Source organism: Otolemur garnettii, unplaced genomic scaffold (assembly GCF_000181295.1).
Source record: "Otolemur garnettii isolate 467f Iridium unplaced genomic scaffold, OtoGar3 scaffold00031, whole genome shotgun sequence".
Lineage (NCBI taxonomy): Eukaryota > Metazoa > Chordata > Mammalia > Primates > Galagidae > Otolemur > Otolemur garnettii.
The window spans coordinates 16994403-17017206 of NW_003852426.1; the positions used below are offsets into that span (position 1 = coordinate 16994403).

Consider the following 22804-nt stretch of genomic DNA (forward strand, 5'->3'; position numbering starts at 1 on the left):
TTTCTCTCCATGCCCTGTGCACCAAGGTGTTCCATTACAGGTATTTCCTATAACTCTCACTCCTCCTAGCCAGAGGCTATACGGGCTACTACAGCAGATAATGCAAATGTCTATATTTTAGTTGTGGTGACATATACTCACAACTGTATACATTCGTGGTGGTGTGCATTTGCATTCTATACAAATTTATACTGCACATCAGTGTATATATTTGTCAAAACATCAAACTGCACAATAAAAGTTTTATTGTACCTAAATTATGTCTCTATATATCTAATTTTTTTAATTACATCTTAAGATTTTTAATCTTTAGGAAACCTGAGAGAGAAAGAGTTATGTTTGTATTGCATTCAGTATTCCTAATAGCCATAATTTGTTGCATGTGGGTCTATTGGTTCATTCAGTCTTTATAATTTAATTAAGTAAAATTCCATTTTTATAGATGAATAAACTAACTTGGAAAAGTTCATTAGCCACATCCCTCTGAGAAAACAATCTAAAGCCCTTCCTTTTCCCACTACGTTTTACTGCATCTCAAATAATTATTTAATGCAAACTTGCTAACTATACTTACACTACATATTAACTCATGCAGCCCTCAGAACCAAACTATAAAGTGTGTCGTCATACCCATTTTCAGATGTGGAAACAGCATAAACGACTTGCTGGAGTCACACAGCCAATCCTGCTGTGATTGAAAAGCCTATGCTCTCTCAATTACCTCCATCTGTAGTCTAAGAAACTATTTGTGGACCCTGAAATCTGAGCTTCATATACTTTAAAAAAATTTTTTATCTTGAAATAATTTTAGATCCTCAGAAAATTTTTTAAAATATATAGGGAGGTCTGATAACAAACGCCCTCCAGCCACCCTCCCCAAAGGTAACACAGTGCGGAACTGCAGTACGTGATCAAAACCAGCAAACTGACATTGCACAGATGTCACGACCGGTGGGGCTCCTATGGCCCTGGTCTCGGTTAGCGGTTAGCGCAGGAAGGAACCAGGCGAGAGGTGGATTAGAAGTACAAGCTTGTGGAAGGCGGGCTAGCCCTTACTTTCCGGGTAGCCCCAAGCAACCTCCGCACCAGCCTTTTATTGAGCCAGAACAACACAGGTGAGGGGAGTAATTAACAATGACTATGTGCTGAGGGCACGGGCTCTTCTTCCACAAGGAACTCCAGTGGGCGAATGGCCCGAGGTCCACGCCTCAGCTGCAGATCATCTTGCTCGGATGTCATCTGGCTCTTGGCATCGCCTACACAGAGTCTGATTTCACCCATTACAAACACACATTTCGTGTACGTGTCTAGTTCTAAGTAATTTCCTCACCTCTGAGTACCTTCAGTAACCATTACCACATTTAACAGGCAAACCAGTTTCATCAGCACACAGCTGCTGTTACAGCTCTTACAGCCACACTCATCCCTTCTCCCCCTTCCCTAACTCCTGGCAGCCACTAATCTTTCTCTGTGTCTATGATTTTGTTAATCCAAGAATATTATATAAATAGAACAATATGGTATGTAGCCTTTTGAGATTTTTTTCCCCACTCAACATAATTCTTTAGAGAACCTTCATGTTGTTGTACGTATCAGTAGTTCATCTCTTTTGCTTTGTACTGCTGAGTGTACTCCAGGGTATGTCACCACAGTTTGTTTTAGCCATTTCCCCACTGGAGGATAAGTAGGCATTTTCCAGGTTTTAGATACTAGAAATATAACTGTTTATAGAAACATTTTTATACATAGGTTTTTGCATTCACATGCCCAAGAGCGCTATTTCTGGACCGTATGGCAAGTACATATGTATTGAGTTTTTAAAATGTGGCTGTACCATTTCACATTCCCACTAGCAACATGAATGATCCACTTTCCTCTTCTTCTCCTCAGTGTTGGTGTTATCACTGTTTGTTAATTTAGTCATTATCAGAGGTGTGCAGTAATTTGGTTTTCCCTACTAGCTAATGATGTTGAAAATATTGACATGTTATTCTTTGTCATTTGTATGTCCTCCTTGGTCACATGTCACTTCATGTCTTTTGCCCATTTACAAATTATACTCTTTTATTGTTGGGTTTTGAGGGTTGTTTTATATATTGTAGATACAAGTCCTGTGTCACACATGATCTGAAAATATTTCCTGTCTGCAGTTGTCTTTTCCATCTCTTAAAAGGGTATTTCTTGAATTATTGATTCAAGAATTACTTGAATTATTTTTAAAAAAATATTCAATGAACCAGTATTTTTAAGCATCTTTAGGCAGAGCTAATTGGTATAGAAACTACAGACTCCAACATATACCATTTTTCTGCTTTGAGTTCTCTGTAGGTCTAAGACAGCACAGAATAAACATGACTTATCTGGTTTTTTTTTTTTTTTACCAATTTTCCTGTATCTTGTTTCCATAAAAAATACTGAAAAATCTCACCATACAAAGTATTAAAACACCTCTCAGACACATTCCATCCAGCCTCATCCTTTTATCCTTTATTTCTTAAGACTATTATCCCCTGTCCCTCCTTTTTTGAAGCCAAGGGCCGCTCAAGACTAGTAGGAGGGAATTTTTTATTTTGTATAGAATCAAGATATTTGGCTTACAGTGGGGAGATATACAATAGGAGCTTAATCTTCACAGTGCAATGACCTGGTTTTCTAAACTCATCCGATTCCCTGTCTAGCAGCAGAGCAAGGCAGAACAAAGTAAAGCTACCTACTCCAGATTAAGAAGAGGTGGGACATTAGAAGCATCTGGAAGGACAGGAGGGAAGGGCTCTTATCAGCCCATGATGGCCACGTGATACATCCCGACCTCATAGGATCAAGGCTCAGCACCAAGCTTGGAGGTTGGAGGACAAATTAAATAGAAAAAAAGAAGTCACAATGAATACAACTCTGTGGTTTCTGTGAGGGTTTTGTTATAATGCTTGAACTTGAAGTAGAAAATGGATTGAAATCTCCATTATCACATGTGATGATAAAACAATTTCAAATGGTAAGACAATTTTGTAATGAACTCCTTCATTCCACAGTAAACGGCATATAGTGCTAGATTATTTACTCTTTTGTTAAACTCTTATGTAGTGCTAGGCATCAAGAATGTAAAAATAAATGAGGAGGATTCCTACTTTCAAGATGTTCCTGTATGGTAGAAAGGAGAAAGTTGCAAATTACAATAGATAATATAGAGGTGTGTAAAAAGGGAATAATCTGCTTTGATGAATATTAGAGTCATGAGGAAGAGACACTGAGCTAAGTCTTAGATGTTCTTAAATCAAAGGTTTTTGTTCCATAATGAATATGAAACAACTGGAGAAAATCTGGAAAATAGAATTGAATTTTCTAGGATGAGGTCATCGGGGAAAACTCTAAGCTTTTAGCTAAACCAAATTCATTCATTTAGAAAATATTCATTGCCTCTACTCTATGCTAGATTCCAGGAATACAACAAGTGAGTGGTCTTTGCCAAAGGATCCTGTAGGCTGGTGAAATGACAAAGTCATCAGTAGCCACACAATGTGAAAAGTACGTGAAAAAGGAAGCACAGGGCGATTTGGAAGCACATGGTGACCTCTAATCAGCATAGAAATGAAGCTCTTGAGATTTACAGTTAGGGCAGGGACATAGTAAGTGAATGCTGCCTTATCGTGTTTGTGTTTAATGCTATTTCCAAACGTGGGGTGAAATGAAAAGTACAAGGCAACTCTAAGACGCTCTCATGTAGACTTATCCTGGGAGCTTCTCGTAGTTTGCCTGAACTTTTCCATTCCAAATGTAGGTTTGGATATTTGACAAATTTGGTTCCAAAGGGTTATCCTGGTAAGACTGGATGAAGGAAAAAAGGCAAGCAGCCCTCTCTCCTGAAGTAGGTACAGGTGGGTTGAAGGGAACGTTCATTCCATTCCTCTTAACCTCCTATTATGAGTCCAAGTCTGATGAAAAATGCCCTCAAAGCTGGGATGCCAGAAGTAGGTAACAATTAGCAGCACAGGAACTCATAGCAGGTAAGTGTGAGGAAGGAAGCATTCAACAGTCGCCATATACTTTTTCAAACTTTATTTTAACCTCACAACACATCTATCAATTCAGATGAACAAACAGGTTCGTAGAATAGAGGGTAAGTAACTTGCTCACGTTCACGAACACGCTGGGCGAGCTAAAGCACCCCATCCCCTGTGGGCGCAGGCGCACTGCTGCCCCGCCAGCGCCCGGGCCTTAACGCTCGGGAACACGCCGTTGGCGCCTCCGTTTCTCCTTCCCTCTTCTCATCGGGAACTCCAATGGCTGGCACCTGGCCTAGCACCAGGCCTGGCCCAGGGCGCTCAATCAGCAATAGTTGAAAGGACGCAAAGGACACAACTTTTCTGGTTCGCTCCTCGCCACAGCCCTTTGCTGGGCCTGCACTCCGCACCCTCCAGAGTCAAGGGCGCTCTAAAGAAAAGCAGGTTGTGCCTCGATCCTCCCACCTCCCGGCCTCCTGAACGTCCCCTCCACCCCTGCCGCCCTGAGGCCAATCGTCTGGCCGCCTCTGCGCCGACCACTCCCCGCGGCCGCGGCCGGAAGCGGGGCCGCCGCGCGCTGCAAATGCCTGCGCGGGGCCCAACTGTGGGCAGTTGGTCGGGCCGCCGGGTCTTACCAGTCGGCGCGAGTCTCGGAGGCCCTGCGTCGGGCGCCTCTCGGAAGGGGCGCCTCGCCAGGCGCCCTGCCCGTTCCCTCGGTCCTTTGGGCTTAGTTTGGTGGGACACACCTGCCCGCGGCGCGGGGGCTTTGGCGGGCCGGACGCGCGGTCCTCACAGCGCGCCGTGGAGATGTGCTCGACTCCAGGGCTGCCGACGCCCGGGGCCTCGCTGGTCCTGCGGGTGTCCTTCGTGGACGTGATTCCCGAGGTGATCCCCGTGCAGCTGTGGGGCCTGGTGGGCGAGCGGCGGGACGAGTACGTGCGGCTGAGCCAAGAGATCCAGGAAGCGGCGGCCTCGCGCGGCCCCTGGGCACTGGGCGGCGCCTCGGCCTCGCCGGGCGAGCTGTGCCTGGTGCAGGTGGGGCTCCTGTGGCACCGCTGCCGCGTGGTCAGCCGCCAGGCGCAGGAGAGCCGAGTCTTCCTGCTCGATGAGGGCCGCACCATCACGGTCGGCGCGGGCTCCCTGGCGCCCGGGCGCACCGAGTTCTTCCACCTGCCCTCGGAGGTGCTGGGCTGCGTGCTGGCCGGCCTGGTGCCGGCAGGCGGCAGCGGCGCGGGCGGGGGTGAGCCACAGCACTGGTCTTCCGGCGCCGTGGACTTCCTTAGCAACCTTCAGGGTAAGGAGGTGCACGGGCGGGTCCTGGATGTGCTGCTCCTCCATCGCCTGGTCCTTCTGGAGGTGCCAAGTCTGATCCAGCAGATGCAAGAGCTCGGCCTGGCTCGGCAGGTTCCCGACAGCCTCTTCCACTCGTTGCTCAAACGCCACCTCAATGTGGCCACTTCTGGCATAGCCCCAGGGGTCCCTGTTCTCCCACGAGTTCTGCCCAAGCAAGAGCAGCCTGGCCTGGATTATTTCTATCCCCAGCTGCAATTGGGTGTGACGGAGCCCGTAGTGGTAACCCAAGTGTGCCATCCCCACCGTATTCACTGCCAGCTCCGGAGCCTCTCGCAGGAGATCCACCGCCTCTCTGAGAGCATGGCACAAGTATACCGGGCTTCCACGGGGACAGGGGATGAGAACTCCTCCAGTGCCACCTGGGAGGAGAGGGAGGAGAGCCCGGACAAGCCGGGTTCTCCATGCGCATCCTGTGGACTGGATGGACACTGGTACCGAGCACTCTTGCTTGAGACTTTTCGGCCACAGCGCTGTGCCCAGGTGCTTCACGTAGACTATGGAAGGAAGGAGTTAGTGAGTTGTAGTAGCCTTCGGTACTTGCTGCCTGAGTATTTCCGAATGCCCGTGGTGACCTACCCATGTGCTTTGTATGGACTCTGGGACGGTGGGAGAGGCTGGTCTCGGTCACAAGTTGGTGACCTGAAAGCTCTGATACTGGGCCAGGCAGTGAATGCAAAGATTGAATTTTATTGCTCCTTTGAGCACGTGTATTATGTCACCTTGTATGGAGAAGACGGGGTTAATCTTAACTGTGTGTTTGGAGTACAGTCTTGTTGCTTGGCTGACCGATTCCTTCAGAGCCAAGGAATAGAGGAGGAAGAGGAGGAGGAAGAACCAGAGACAGCTTCTCAGTCTCCCACTGAAGAGGTGGATGAAGAGATATCACTCCCAGCCTTGAGATCTATCAGGTTAAAGATGAATGCCTTCTATGACGCCCAGGTAGAGTTTGTTAAAAATCCTTCTGAGTTTTGGATTCGGTTGAGGAAACACAATGGCACCTTCAGCAAGCTGATGCGGAGGATGTGCAGTTTCTATTCCTCGGCCAGTAAGCTGGATGGTGTGGTTTTGAAACCTGAACCTGATGACCTTTGCTGTGTCAAATGGAAAGAAAATGGCTATTTTCGGGCCATCGTCACCAGATTAGATGACAAGAGTGTGGATGTATTCTTAGTTGACCGCGGGAATTCAGAAAATGTGGACTGGTATGATGTAAGGATGTTGCTTCCTCAGTTTAGGAGGCTACCAATATTGGCTCTGAGGTGCACCCTCGCAGATATCTGGCCTCTGGGAAAAACTTGGAGCCAGGAAGCAATTTCCTTTTTTAAAAAGACTGTACTCCACAAAGAATTGGTCATCCATGTTCTTGATAAGCAGGACCATCAATACATCATTGAGATTCTGGATGAATCAAGAACAGGGGAAGAAAACATTAGTAAGGTAATTGCTCAAGCTGGATATGCCAAGTATCAGGAATTCGAAACAAAGGAAAATATCCCAGTAAATGCCCACTCCCCGGGGCACGGTTCAAACCACTTTCCTGCTGAGAATAACAAAATACCTTCTGCCAAGAAGGTGGAAGGAGAACAGAAAGCTAAGAGAGATCATAAGGCCACATCTGTTTCAGAAACTTTGACTGACTCAGTTGTTACACATGTTTCGAGTGAACTAGTTGTACAGAATAAAGAGAAAAGAACATCTGTTTATTCTCCTCTTATTCAGAATTTCTTGGAAATTAAGCCAGGCTCCTCTTGTAAGGGAGAGCTGAAAGTTGGAAGTACAGTAGAAGTTAAAGTGTCTGATGTTAAAAACCCTGGCTATTTCTGGTGCCAGCTGACCAGAAACATGCAAGGATTTAAAACTCTAATGTGTAACATTCAGGACTACTGTAAATCTACAGCTGCTCCTTATGACGGAACCACACCTGCTTGTTTGGCAAAACGAACAGTGGATGGAAAATGGTCCAGAGCTCTGATTAGTGGGACACAATCCTCAGAGCATGTCGAAGTAGTGTTTGTAGATTATGGAGACAAAGAAATGGTATCTGTGAAGAATATTTATTCAATTAATGAAGAGTTTCTCAAGATTAAGGCTCAGGCTTTTAGATGCAGTCTTTATAATTTAATTCAACCAACTGGTCCAAATCCCTTTGTTTGGGATGAAATGGCAATACAAGCTTTTGCTGACTTTGTAAATAATGCATGGCAAAACAATCTTGAGCTAAAATGCACAATATTTGCTTTGGCCTCCATACATGATGAAGAACTGTTTAATGTTGTGGATTTGCTAACGCCTTTTCAGAGTGCATGCCATTTTTTGGTAGAAAAAAGACTTGCGAGACCAGTAAAACTTCAGAAGCCTCTGGAGTCCTCTGTTCAGCTACATTCCTTCTACTATTCTATACATGATATGAAAATTGGAAGTGAAGAATCAGTGTATATAACACATGTTGATGACCCATGGACATTTTATTGCCAGCTGGCAAGAAATGCAGACATTTTGGAACAGTTGTCATGTAGTATTACACAATTAAGTAAAGTTTTGATGAATTTAAAAACAGCTCCCTTGATCCCTGGAAACTTGTGCCTTGCCAGGTATACTGATGGAAACTGGTATAGGGGGATAGTAGTAGAGAAAGAACCAAACAAAGTCTTTTTTGTTGATTTTGGGAATGTTTATGTAGTAACTGGTGATGATCTACTTCCGATACCTAGTGATGCATACAGTGTTTTACTTTTGCCCATGCAAGCTGTTAAGTGCTCATTATCTGATATTCCTGATCATATACCAGAAGAAGTTACAGCATGGTTTCAGGAAACTATTTTAGATAAGTCATTGAAGGCCTTAGTTGTAGCAAAAGATCCAGATGGAAGACTGATTATAGAACTATATGGTGACAATATTCAAATTAATGCTAGTATTAATGAGAAGTTAGGACTACTTGGTTACAAGGGTAGAATAAGAAAAAAAGAAAGTAAAGCACTCCCCTCTCCAACTGAAACTCTTGAAGGAAAAAATGAGAATATGAAATTGTCATCCACAGAGTATTTATGTAAATCATTTGAGAGCAAGTTAGGCAGTATGCAGATTTTGGGAGAAACCTACAAACCTAAGATCAATTCGGCTTTTAAGGAGCTTAAACGTTTACAAAATTCAACAAAGACTAACTCAGTCACTCAGTATCAGGACTCTGTGGCAAATAAAAATAGTCCACTGTTTTCATTAGCGATGGAAAAAAAAGAAAATTTTGCTGAGCCACTTTTGAAAGCCACAAGAAGAGAAGCCCCTCTTTCAGAGAGAAAAATAGGAGATTCATGTAACAAAGATTTGCCTCTAAAATTTTGTGAGTTTCCACAGAAGACTATAATGCCTGGCTTTAAAACAACAGTATATGTTTCCCATATAAATGACCTTTCAGACTTTTATGTTCAACTAACAGAAGATGAAGCTGAGATTAATCTTCTTTCAGAGAGATTAAATGATGTTAAAACAAGACCTGAATTTCATGCAGGTCCACCTTTGCAAAGAGGAGATGTAATATGTGCCATTTTCCCAGAAGACAATTTATGGTATCGTGCTGTGGTCAAGGAACAGCAATCCAAAGACCTTCATTCTGTACAGTTTATAGATTATGGCAATGTTTCTGTGGTTCATACTAGCAAAACAGGTAGGCTTGACCTAATTAATGCAGTAATACCAGGATTGTGTATTCCTTGTTCCTTAGCAGGACTTTGGGTTCCTGACATCATACATTGTAAGGAAATGATACAGTCCTTTTCCCGAAGAACTGACGAGGCTCAAATAACATGTGAATTTGTTAAATTTCAAGGCAAATGGGAAGTTATTCTTGCCGACAAACATGGCATCATAGTGGACGATATAAATAGCAGATACGCTTTCAGTGAAAAATCTAAAATAGAACTTTCTACCCAAATAATTAAAAGTACCTGTTCAAGGTCTGCTAACAAATTAGACAGTGACACATCAGTGTTTCTTAACTGGTATAATCCAAAAATAAAGATGATAAGAGCTTATGCCACTGTAATAGATGGACCTGAGTATTTTTGGTGTCAGTTTGCTGATACTGAGAAACTTCAGTATTTAGAGGTAGAAGTACAAACTGCTGGAGAACAGGGAGCAAATGAGAGAAATTGTGTCCCGTGTCCTCATATTGGAGATCCGTGTATAGTAAGATATAGAGAAGATGGACATTATTACAGGGCGCTTATCACTAATATTTGTGAAGATTATCTTGTCTCTGTCAGGCTTATGGACTTTGGAAACATTGAAGACTGTGTAGATCCCAAAACACTCTGGAACATTCCTTCTGAACTTTTGTTGGTTCCCATGCAGGCCTTTCCATGTTGCCTCTTAGGATTTAATATTTCCGAAGGTATGTGCCCTCAAGAGGGAAATGATTATTTTTATGAAATAGTCACAGAAGATGTATTGGAAATAACAATATTAGAAATCAAAAGAGATGTTTGTGATATCCCGTTAGCAATTGTTGACTTGAAATGCAAAGGGGAGAGTATTAGTGAGAAGATGAAGAAATATTCTAAGATTGATATTACTAAGAATGATCTGCCCTATGAAACAAGTGGCTCAGGAAAAAAACAAGCTTGTAGGTCCCCCAGTCCTGATGTTGGACTTAAGAAACTGAGTAATAAAGCTGTTCAAGATGAAACCTTATATGCGGAACCACAAACAGATGTGCTCTCTGAAAGAACCGAAAAAGAGTTAAACAGTGAAACCAAACCAAGCAAATTCTGTGACCTCAAGACTGATAACATTTTCGAAGCTTTTGAACACCCGTGCAAAGATAAAATCAGTATTGAGGTACTAGATGGCAAAGTAGAGTGCCATTTGGTTGACAAAGCAAAGTTTGAAGATAAATACCAAATTACAGGATTTGAGATGTTATTACCACGTGCTAGTGAAACAAAGGAGATACTGGAACTGAATTCACTGGAGGTGCCACTTTCACCTGATGATGAATCAAAAGAATTCTTAGAACTAGAATCCATAGAGTTACAACATTCTCTGGTTGGGGACGAAGAGAAAGAAGAGTTGGGCCTGGAGCCACCAAGTGTACTGCTGTCCCAAGGCCGTGACACAAAAGCAACCCTGGAACCATTCGCAGTGACGCTTTCCCTCAGCTGTGAAGCTGAGAAACAGCCAGAATTTGAACTGCCTGCAGCCCAGCTATCACTAGATGACAAATTGATTCCTTTGTCTCTGAGAGTTAGTCAGAAAATCCAAGAATCCCTGTGTGCTGAGGAGGTGAGAAAGTCGAGTTGTGTGGAACATTTCGATGACCAGCACAGGGTGCCACTACATCTACATGGGAAGAATTGTGATTCGAAAATGCAGATTGAAATGAACATATATGAAGAAGCATTTCTAGAGTATAAAAACAGGGACACCATTTCATCACTGATGCCTTTATTGTCTGAAGAAGAATCCAGAGATGGAAGAAAGCACAGTAATGCTTTACCAGATCATGTCTCAGGTATGTGATTTTTTAATTTTCCCTTCACTTTATTTCACGCAGGGGTATCCAGCCTGGGGCCCGTGAGCCTCATGCAGATTATTTGAGGACTGTTTGGCTTATCTGTAGTGTCAGATATTATGGAAAGTATACATTAGACATGTAGGCTTTTTTTTTTTTTTTTGCTCATCAGCTTTCATTAGGATTTACATATGTACTGTGTGGGCCAAGAAAACTCTTATTCTTCCTTTGTGTGGCAGAAAAGGAAAAAGGTGGGACATGCCTGAGTGTCTTTCAAAAGTTCTTTCTTGTTTTAAAAGAAGAGAATAAATGTTTAAAAATAGCTGGGCCTGTAGTCCCAGCTACTCCGGAGGCTGAGGCAAGAGAATCCCTTGAGCCTACGAGTTTGAGGTTGCTGTGAGCTATGATGTCATAGCACTCTATCCAAGGTGATAAAATGAGACTCTGTCTCAAGGAGAGAATAAATCTTAAGTGGGTTTTTAAAATAATTCTTTTGGAAGAAAAAACTAGGGAAGTGAATAGATTTGGATTTTACAAAGGGCATTTTAAACTTGGAGAGAGTAAGTTGTGAAATCAATCTAAAGTAATGTTTTATATGCTGGATGAAATGCTGAAAGATTACTTATGTGCTTAAAAATAGAATGCTTAAAATCTATGTCTCCAAAAAATAGTCACATTTAAAATGTAAATAAATCATCCTTATAATCCAAAGGGTATATGTGTTGGTAAATTGTATAAAACATATTCTGTTGCCAACTACTATTATAGACATAAATTTATAATAGAGATTATTTTAACAGGGAGTTTTAGTCTTAATTCTTATTGTGCATTGATTTTGTCATTTGTTTTGAAACTCATAAACAAAAAATAGATTTAGGGAACATACATTAATCAGAAAAGTTGTGAGTAAATCTTGAAGAACACTTATTAGCCTCACAGGTTATTTTACTACTATTTTCTTTGCTAGTTAAACAGACTTAAACATCACATCACATGGCTCTTAGTTTTTTATAATCAGTGTTATACATGTACTTCTTAAATGCCAGTTTTTATGTTTTTGAATTTAAATCATTGTACAGAGTAGAGAAAATGATAGAATAATCAGAATGAAAATAAACATACTCTTACCAACAAGATGAACACTGTCAACACTTCCTTCTTGTTATTTTTTGCCCTGTGTGTATATGTCTGTTTAATGACAGTTTTATAAACTAAATACAGATTTGACTATCATACAGTATTGAGTCCTGCATTTTAATCCCTTCAAAATACTTTCAGAATATTTTAATTGCATAGTATACCCTCCTTTCGGTGCACCATAGTTCATTTAAATATTACCCTTGCATTAAATATTTACTCCTCATTGGCACATTTCAATAATAATAAGTATTTATATTAGCTTTGTGGTAAGCATATTTGCTCACTCACAACATGCTGCTTTGCTATAGAAATGGCTGTTGTAACTACTATAGGCAACACTGCTTGTAGCAATATACCAAATTTTAGCAGTAATTTTCGGGGTTAAAAATCAGATTCACATCCTTATCCTGGTGGGGTGTTTTTATTTTTGTTTGTTTTTAGGAAATCAGTAGTGGCGTATATGGGGACAGGGGACTAGAAGAATAAAATTGAAGATAGGAGATGAACTTAGAACATATTAACAACACTAATTACATGATATTGATTAGGTAGGAATAGGAAGGGCAAATTAAGGAAAATGCTTTGCTTGTGCATCTCACATTAAGGAATTAAGAGGTGTGCATTGAGTCTTACTCTGTTCAATTTGGCAGCTCAGCCACAGAACACTTACACTCTGAAAGGCTTTACTGTTGGATCAAAATGTGTTGTGTGGTCAAGTCTAAGAAACACGTGGTCTAAATGTAAGATCTTGGAAATAGCTGAAGAAGGCACAAGGGTAAGTGAAGTGTAAGCACTTTATCTCCAAAGGTACTTGCAGACTGTTAAGGAAATTTTACCAAAGTTTACTAGACTAGAGAATGTAATTGAACAGAGATTGACCTGCTTGTTCTCCCTGGTAATATGCTGCAAAACTAATTTTAAATGTCCTAACCAAGAATCCTAGCCAAAAAAAAAAAAAAAAAGTCATCCTAGTTTCTTTCATTTATCTTTCTTATGCCTAAAATCCTATTAGTCATCAGGTTCCACCTTTCCGCTTCTTCTCAGTTGGAACTTTTTATCTCTAATGCCACTTGTTACCTTTGTTGAGTCCCTCGTTTCAGAGCTACATTACTGAAATAACCTTCTAATTGGTTTACTTCTAGTTTTCTTTTAATTGACTGACCATAGAGAAGTTTGTCAAATGCAAATCTGATTACATGACTCTTATGTGAAATTTACTAGGGATTTCCAATCTGTCGTGTTTCTCCTATGATCTGAAAACCACCTGTACCAAAATCATGTGGTATATTTCTTAAATTGTCGATTCCTATGCCCTGGCCTAGCCTGCTGATTCAGAATTTCTGAGGTTAGGATTTGGAATGTGCATTCTTTAACCATTAATATTGAAGAACCACTGATCTGGAATATAAAAGTCAAGCTCATTAATGTGACACAGAGGTCCCTCTGGGGTAAAATGTCCATGTATCTCTCCAGCCTTCAATCTTCATTCCTGGTTTTTGGTTTTTTTGTTTTGTTTTGTTTTGTTTTGTTTTTTGCAGTTTCTAGCCAGGGCTGGGTTTGAACCCACCACCTCCAGCATATGGGGCTGGCACCATACTCCTTTGAGCCATAGGCGCCGCCCATTAATTCCTTTTTTTGTTTGTTTTGTTTTACTGTCTGTTGAGTAGAGTACCACGGCATCATCATAGCTCACAGCAACCTCAAACTCAAGGGCTCAAGCTATCCTCTTGCCTCAGCCTCCCAAATAGCTGTGACTACAGGCACCCACCACAATACCTGGCTAGTTTTTCTATTTTCAGTAGAGTTGGGGTCTCACTCTTGCTCAGGCTGGTCTCAAACTTCTGACCTCAAGCAATATATCCACCTCAGTTTCCCAAAGTGCTAGAATTGCAGTCATGAGCCACCATGCCCAGCCAGGTCTTAATTCTTTTAAGGTCTGTTTTGTACTTCATATAGACATCTATCTGGTCGACTTCTCTTAAATATACCATTTTTCTTATTCCTTTGATGTCATCAATAACATAGTTTTATTTTACCTGCATTACATCCCATTGCCAAACTTACTAATTCCAATTTATCTTTAAAGATTTCTGTGGCCATTGCCCCTTCCAGAAAGCACTTGTTATCATTATTTCCTAACCTTCCCCTCATCTTCAACTCTTCCTCAACCCTACAAAAAGTTTTATACCTGTTTTATATTCCTATACCTAACTGCGGAAGTCTGGACTTCCTCCATGTGTATTATAATTTTCTGCTTAGAGGTCTTTCCTCCGCCAGAGTTTGAACTACTCAAGGTCTAAATTTTATCCAACTCCAATCTCTGGGCATGGATTCTCCATATATGTTTGTTGAACTGAAGTAGTATTGACTTTGAAACATACGACTGAAGTTTAATAAAATTATTTTCGTTTTCTTTTGAAGTGTTTTACAAAGGATTGCTATGGTATATGAACCCATTATCGTTCTTGGAACTTGACAGTCTTTTTAAATTTTTCTGTTCTCAAAGGTTTTGAACCTTTCAAATGGTATGGAGGAAATAGTAAACCCTGAGAATGTCTGGAATGGCATCCCCAAATTGGATAAGAGTCCATCTGAGGTATGGAATTATGTAAATAGTAATTAATGAGAGCATTGGTCTTCATTTTGAAAGGTGATTTAACAAACTTATTTCCAAAGCCCGTATTTTAGGAAAAAATGTGAGAAAAAATGTTGTAACAGTAGTTAAGAACAGAAATAACAAAATCAATAATTCTGGACTTTAACCAATTATTTTTTGGGGCAAACAAGGAATTAATGTTTTGCTTCTCGATTTTCTCCTTACAGAATGAAAGTTGACTGGTGTTCATGACTTATAAAATGTTTGAGGCAGAAAATCTGAAAAATACAGCAAAATTAAAAATGAGAGTAATAATAACTTGTAAATGCCCATTTAAAGATAAACAGGTTGATCCATTTGGCTTTATTCATAATTTTTCTGTTTAAGTGGAATGTAAGTATTTTATCTACGTATTTTGGACACGATTGACTTCATTCTCTCTATAGTTTAATACTCTCCATTTAAGACTATATGGTGGGCAGTTTCCCAAGCTGCTGTGATGTGTCTAGGCATTTCAGGGGCGGTTTGTTGAACTTCTTCAACTTTTACTGTATGGTGTTTGTGTGATATTTCCAACATCTGGTCATCTCAGGGTTTATACCTCCTGGCTGTATTTTCCTTAGAGAAATGGTCAGCTTTTCCTAATTCTTCTATGTGAGTAATTTCAGATTCTATCCTGAACATTTAAGATATTACATTGTAAAATGGACAGTCTCATTAAAATCTGGAAGATGTTGAAGTCTTTGTTATAGCCAATTATCATCGTATGTAGGTTCATGCCACAGGTTCTGTCTCTCCTGTAGCTAGCTGGTGGTTCCCTTTGCCCTGTGGCTCAGATCCACCCAGCACATCAGCCAGTAGGGGGCGTCTGGGCCTAGTCACTGGTTTACAGGGTAGTCAGATATCAAAGGCTTTGCTGTGCTTGTTAGGTTCTGTTGTGCATGTGCATAGCTCAAGGGAATCCTACTGGGGGTCAGAAAGTTCCAGCTGCTTTTCTCTTTAAGATTTCCTCCATGCTTTCTGGCTCCCTGGATCTCCCTTTTATTCAGCCTTTTCTATTCTCTGGCCAGAAAGCAGGCTTGCTTCAAGGCTCTGTCACACAGTTCTGTTGGACCAAGCCTGCCTTTGGAGTGAAGCAGATCGAGAGAAGAGCAAAAATAATCTCTTCCCTCTACTCTTCAGATTACCAAAGGACCTTTTCCTGGTTCTACTGGCCAGAGAGACAACTCACCTCTCACATGTTTAGGTACTGGATAGCCATTGCTGTCACCAGGCAGTAACTGGAGCAATCCTCAAGGCAAAGCCAGAAGAAAAATGCGAACAACACAACACAACACCTATGACAATACATAGGTCAGTACAAAAGTTTTGAGATACATAAAAATCAAGAAATGTAAAATCCACACAGATGGAAACAAATAAAGCCCTCACAACAACACCGATAAGCCAAACAAGGTGAAACTTGCACAGGTAAAGCAGAAAGGACACAGTGAATTGTGTTTCTTGGAAATGAAATAATGGACCATGACATAGTCTGTCTCAAAACTTGTGTAGTGACCCACATACAGTAAAGGGATTTCCTACCCATTCCTTACTCTGTAGCATTCAAGGGCCCTTTATCCCAACTCACTTGCTAAAAAAGAGGACATTTCTCTTAGTTTCATGTTTTTACTCTGGCTGGGTAATTTTGATTTGGCCTACTCTCAGATCAAAACCAGGAGACAAAGAAGGAAAGAACAAAACCAGAAACTCTTGTTGTGAGTCATTATTCAAGTTTTTACTTTAATTTTTAATCTTTCTGTACTTGCTTACTTTCGAGTATCCTCAGGTAGTTGCTTTATGCCTTCTGTCTAGAAGTCCTAGTTGTAATTAGTGAAAGAGAACGGTTAAAGTAAGCATACTCCATCTGGGCTGCAGCCAGAAGACCATAAACAATTTGACAGCTGTATAATATTGCATGACATTCATGAGCTATAATATATTAAACCATTTCTTACAGTGTTGGATATTTAGGTCACATAAAATTTTTACTATTAAAAATATTGAACATCTCTTTTTTCACCTTCTTGTGCTAGTTCCTTTTTTGTGTACTTGTCAAAAAGAAATAGCCTGATGACACTTTTTTGCATCAGTCTTACCAAAAATTTCTTTTACATTCTATTGTCTCTATTAATTTTGAAGGGTCCACAAGTAAATACATATATGAATGGAATTAAATTTGGATAAAATTATATTTGGATTACCCTATTACCTGGTAAAGAGGAAAAAGCTATTTGGGACTATTTAAAGTATATATAAAATAATATAAGGTAGAACCTCCATAGTTGACCACTTCCCTACATTGGCCACCTCCTTAAGTTGACCTAATTTTCATAGACTAGACATGCACCACATGTACAAATCTATACAGTAATCCTAGTTCCTTACATTGAGCACCTCTGTACCTTGATAAGTTTGTTACAGTCCCTTGGGTGGTCAACCTACAGAGGTTCTACTATACTTATGAGTAAGGCTTTATAATTTTTGATTTGATTATAATGGGAGTTAAAGATTCCTCACATTAGAAGAAGATTGTGGATAAGGATGGCTTCCTACAAATGAGCTAGTACTTTTTAAAAAGTGAATATCGTAAGCACTATGCATGACTATTTTTTATGATACATCGAGTCACTATGATCTGAGTGTTTCTAACTATAATTTTTTAGTATATGTTTTTTGTGCGAGCTATTTCATTTTACCATAGGAACATGTCTCACTGATTAGTTTCTGTATTACGTCATGCATGCACATTGAAAAGAATCTGGGAAAAATATATCCCTTTCCTTTGTTCTCAAAGGATCTGTGGCTTGCCATTGATAATGTGTTTGAACAGCAGCACCTTGAACAAAGCTGTCCCTCCGTCCTTCACCAAATACTAGAGTTGTTGGAGGGTTTGGGAGATAACAATTAAAAAAAAACGTACTTTACTCTCTGTATGGAAGGCTCTGGTGTCTAGATAATGAATACTTGAATAACGGGAAATTTACTTGAGGTGATTTTTCCCTATAAAATCAGATTGCCATAATTTGAATAGGAATGCTTTTTATTGTTTACTTTTCTCCTGGTTTACCTATGGTCCCATTTATGGCTTAAACTGTGTTTTGTACTTATAATAAAGAGTTGGTAGTAATCCAAAGGTTCCTTTTGTTAGGCTGTATTCCAAACAGTGGGAAAAGATCTTTACTTCACGTCATTGGATGATACCACAATTAAAGGTAACCTGTGTTTTTAAAACAAAATACTTTTATCACCCAGAATTGCCGAGTCTTAAAGATACCATTGAGCTGAATCCCTCGAACAAAAGTGGCTTATTAATTTCTTTGGATGTTAGTAGTACGGGGAAAAAACACTTTAGGTAAAGATGTGTAAGTGTGCTTATGGGGATAAATAATCAAGCAGAAGACTTCTTGAAATATCATAGAAAATTTATTTCTTGATTGAATTAATCTCAAAAGTTAAATTGTGAGTTGGATATTTATATTTTAAAGGATTTTCTTAGCGTTAGTGTATATGTTCAAATTATCTTTGTCAAATATCTTAGAATTTCTGAATTTTTAGCTTATTTACATAAAACTTAGCTTGTTGGATGTTCTTGGTTATTGTATACTGTTCATAAATAACACGTTGGTTCTTAGAATCTGAAGCACATTGATAGTAAAACTAGCTCTTGGTGACTCTGGTATTATGTGAAAAATACACATTGATCAAAGAGAACAAAGAACTAATTGATTAGCAGCCTTGTTAATATTCTAATTTCATAATCTTCTGGAGAGACTTAATAATATAGGCAGAATGTGAAAACCAAAATACTAAGAAGAAAAAAACCTTTCTCTGTAGGACTAATTCACTGTAATAATTAGATTTGTTCCCCTTCCCTCCTTTTAGAGAACATTAAATTTATCATAGTAGCACCCTTGTAAATAATTTTTGTTTTCATGTTTCTTTCTCAGCTTGAGGTTTTTCTTTTCTCATTTCAGAAAAGGAGTCTGGAGGTGATGTAGATTTAACTGTGGATCCACAGATGTGACTAATCAGTCAGAAGCTGCTCTTAAACAAGTGGCATCTTACCCAGACCAAGAGAATATTTGAAAAAATTGAAAATAGTTGACTATGTAGTGTATTTGTAGTGGTACTGCTGTCTCCAAGGATCTAGGGTATTTCCTCTGCCTTTAATGTCTTGTATTTCTAATCAGTTGGGAGGATTTATTTCACTAAACAATTGTCTAACTCATTACTCACATTTCAAAAAAAAAAAACCTATTTTGACATCTTTTGAATATATTCAAGTGCCTTGTATGATGCTCCTTAGGAGGACAGCTTTGTTAACAGTAATGTCTTCGAAATTTTTGTTTTGATTTTGAAGCTTGGGCTGAATAATAAAACATTCAACTAACATTCTGTTTGAATTTGGAAGTATTCAAATAAGAAATGAGATCTGAATAAAGTTTATCCTTCAAGGTGTGGTAGTCTTATTATATTAAAAAGAATATAGGATTCTTAAGATGGCCAATCAGGAAGACTGTCAGGCCCAGCTCTCTGAGAGCAAATGAGAAACAGCTGGTCAGGCAGCGTTTGGACAGGACATTTTGCCTGCGGCTATGGCCCCAGGTTCGCTGCCTGGCGGCGGGGTGCCGCTTGCTGTTAAGTGAATTGGAGCAGCGGGGCGGAGACCTGACACACTAGGCACATCTTGCACAGGCCCGTGCGGGAAGGCTCTGCAGCAGCCCCGGGCAGGAGCTGCAAAGGTTGGAACTCGAGGAAGCCTTTTTGCAGCTTTCGGTTCTCGAGGGAAGGCTATTGAGCGCATTGCCTGGAAAAGTCGGCAAACCTGAACAGTATATAGCAGCCAGATTTGAGGGCTAGCTGGAGCAGACTAGCCACCGATTTGGCAGTGGTAGAGATAGCCGTTCTGGGGAGCTCCTGGCAGCAAGGGATCAGCCATTATGGCAAGGACGTGAAGCCAGACCCCCTACAGAGGGGACAGGGTAAGTCTACAGGGACTTAGCCATTTTAGTTCTGCCTGCTAGGATTAGGTCCTCTAGTCGTGACAGTCTCAGGGACTCAGGACCCAGCAAGAACTGTTATCTGGGGGTACAGTGAAACCTGCCTCTGAAGGATTCTGAGTTACCAACCCAGCAGAACCTTAATGCTGAGGAAATAACTAGGTAATCACTGAACAATTAAGTTGGGGATCTGGTCTATGCCTGGGTTTTAGAGAGTGGTTATCAGCTGTGTTGTCCATCCCCCAAAACTACAGCGCCACCCGATGTCCCGGCAATATGTTGCAACACAAATACATTCCTACTAAAGTCGGACTTTCCCACCATATACATACATATATATAATTAGTTTATTATTTTCTTTTCTTTTTTCTTCTTAGTACTTTCTCCTTTTCTTTGTTGTTGTTCTATTTGTTACTGAGGTTGCTTATTTTTGGTTATTTAGAGCTTTTTGATATTTTGTGGTGACGTGTTCTTATTTGTATGGTTGGTTCTTCTATCTTTACTTTCATCAAGAACATTTATGGACAGAGATTCTTCTACCTTTCTTATCTCTTTCACAATATTCACCTCAGCTATGATATCCCCTTGTCATTCTCCTTTCATTCTTCACTCTGCTTTCCTCTGTCTCCTCTGTTAGATACAACAGTATTGTTTTTTATTAATTTCCTTTATTAACACTTAGGAAGAAGTTGGCTCTCCTCAGGCTGGTAAGGACTGCCTCATTTCAAGGAACCCTCCCAGTCCAGCCCCTTCACAACCCTTGTGTTACAAGAGTGACCTTAGCACCATCCTGATCAATACCATTTCTTCTATTACTCTCAGCCTCTCTTCTTGACCTCCTCCTCTCCTGTTCTCCAAGTTTTTTTTTTTTTTACCTCTTTCTTCTTGTTATTCCGCCTTACCTTTTTTTCTTGTCTTCTTTTTCTTTGCTTTTATTCTTTCCTTCTTTTTTCTCTTTCTTTTCCCCCTGTTTCTCCCTGCCTGCTCCCTACCTCTCTCCCCATTTTGGCCTTACACCAACAGGTCTCTTCACCACATAAACTCTGAGACAAGATAATCTGAATCAAAGGCACTGAACAAAAAAGGTACACAAAGAGGTGAACAAGAAGAAAGCACACATGGGGAAGAAACAACAGAAAAACTCATGCACCATGAAAAACCAAAATAGAGCAACTCCTCCAAGGGACCATGACACAACTTTTACAGAAAACTCATTCTATAAAGAATTAATGGATCTGACAGGTAATTTAAAATATGGATGATTAAGATAATAAAGGGAATGGATGAGAAAATAGAACCAAAAATCAGACAAGAGATATGTAGAATATAGAAAAGATATGGATGAGCTTAAAGAAATGAAGGAGATAATCAGGGAATGTAAAGAACCAGTAGAAAGTATCAAAAATACATTAGACCATGGAGAAGAAAGAACATCAGAGTTAGAGGATAAAGTCTTTGAGTTCACACAGTTATAGAGTCAGAAACGAAGAGCGAGAAAGCAGACCAGGCACTTAGAGAACTATGGGACACCATGAAGCATTTAAATATGCAGATAACAGGAATCCTTGAAGGGGAAGAAGACTGTCCCAAAGGATGGAAGCCCTACTGCAGACTATCATAAATGAAAACTTCCCAAGTGTTACTAAAGATTCTGACATACTCCTTTCAGATGGATATTGAACCCCAGGTTATCTCAATTCTAACAGAGCTTTTCCAAGACACATTGTAATGAACCTGTCCGAAGTCAAGATGAGAGAGAAAATACTACAAGCAGCTAGGAGTAAGCACCAATTGACCTACAAGGGCAGAGCCATTAGGATGATAGCAGCCTTTTCAACTGAAACTTTCCAAGCCAGAAAGATGGCCATCCACCTTCGACATCCTTAAACAAAAATAATTTTCAGCCCTGAATCCTGTCTCCTGCTAAACTTAGCTTCAAAATTGATGGAGAAACCAAATCTTTGGCAGATATACAAGCACTGAGGAAATTCATCATAATTAAACCAGCTCTACAAGAAATATTTAGAACTATTCTCAATACTGAATACCACAATGGACCACCGCCAAAGTAAACACCTAGAAGCCAAGGCCAGAGCTTAGCTTCCACAATGGCACAAAGGATGAAACTACTCAACAAACTGTCTCATAATAAGATGAATAGAATTCCACCACACTTATGGATACTCTCAATGTCAATGGATTGAATTCCCCACCGAAGAGGCAAAAAAAACCAAGCCATCCATAGCTATCTCCAGGAGACACACCTAGCCTTGAAGGACAAATCAAGACTCAGGAGTAAAGGATGGAAAATGGTGTTTCAAGCAAATGGAAATCAGAAGAAAGGAGGAGTTGCAATCTTATTCTCAGATAAAAGCAGATTCAAAGTAACTTTAGTTAAGAAAGACAAAGATGGACACGTTATACAGTCAAAGGAACAATACAACAAGAATACATCTCAATTTTAAACATTTATGCACCTAACATAACTGCTCCAACATTTATGAAACAGACCTTGAGGGATCTGAGCAATATGATATCCCATAACACTTTAATAGTCAGAGACTTCGACACCCTTCTGACAGAAATAGACAGATCCTCTAAACAGAAACTAAACAAAATATATAAGGGACTTAAATGTGACCTTGGAAAAATGGGATTAATAGACATATACAGATCGTACCATCCCAAAGCAAAAGAATATACTTTTCTCATCACCTCATGGCACATACTGCACAAAATAGATCACATCCTAGGATACAAATCAAATCTCAGAAAAATTAAAGGGATAGAAATTATACCATGTCTCTGCTCAGACACAAGGCTATAATGGTAAAGCTCAACTCCAACAAAGATGTTCATCCTCACACAAAGTCTCAGAAAATAACCTTATGCCAATGATAATTGGGTCCAGGAAGAGATAAAAGAGGAATTTGTTGATTTCCTCAAACATAACAACAATGAAGACACAAGTTACCAAAAGCTGTGGAATACAGCAAAAGCAGTTCTGAGAGGAAAATTTATTGCACTAGATGCCTAACTTTAAAAAACAGAAAGTAAATACATCAGCACACTCAAAAACTATCTTATAGAATTGGAAAATAAAGAACAATCTAACCCTAAACCCAGTAGAAGAAAAGAAATTGGCAAAATTAAATCAAAGATTAAT

At 40.0% G+C, this 22804-nt stretch overlaps 1 protein-coding gene across 1 annotated transcript; it reads left to right on the forward strand.

Moving 5' to 3' along the window:
- Positions 1-4585: 4585 nt before the first annotated feature.
- On the forward strand, positions 4586-18834 carry TDRD6 (tudor domain containing 6). The gene is made up of 5 exons (XM_012804724.2): positions 4586-10860; positions 12651-12775; positions 14507-14596; positions 17787-17850; positions 18613-18834. The coding sequence occupies exons 1-5, from the start codon at positions 4806-4808 to the stop codon at positions 18660-18662; spliced, it is 6384 nt and encodes a 2127-aa protein (XP_012660178.2). The 5' UTR covers positions 4586-4805; the 3' UTR covers positions 18663-18834.
- The last annotated feature ends 3970 nt before the right edge of the window (positions 18835-22804 follow it).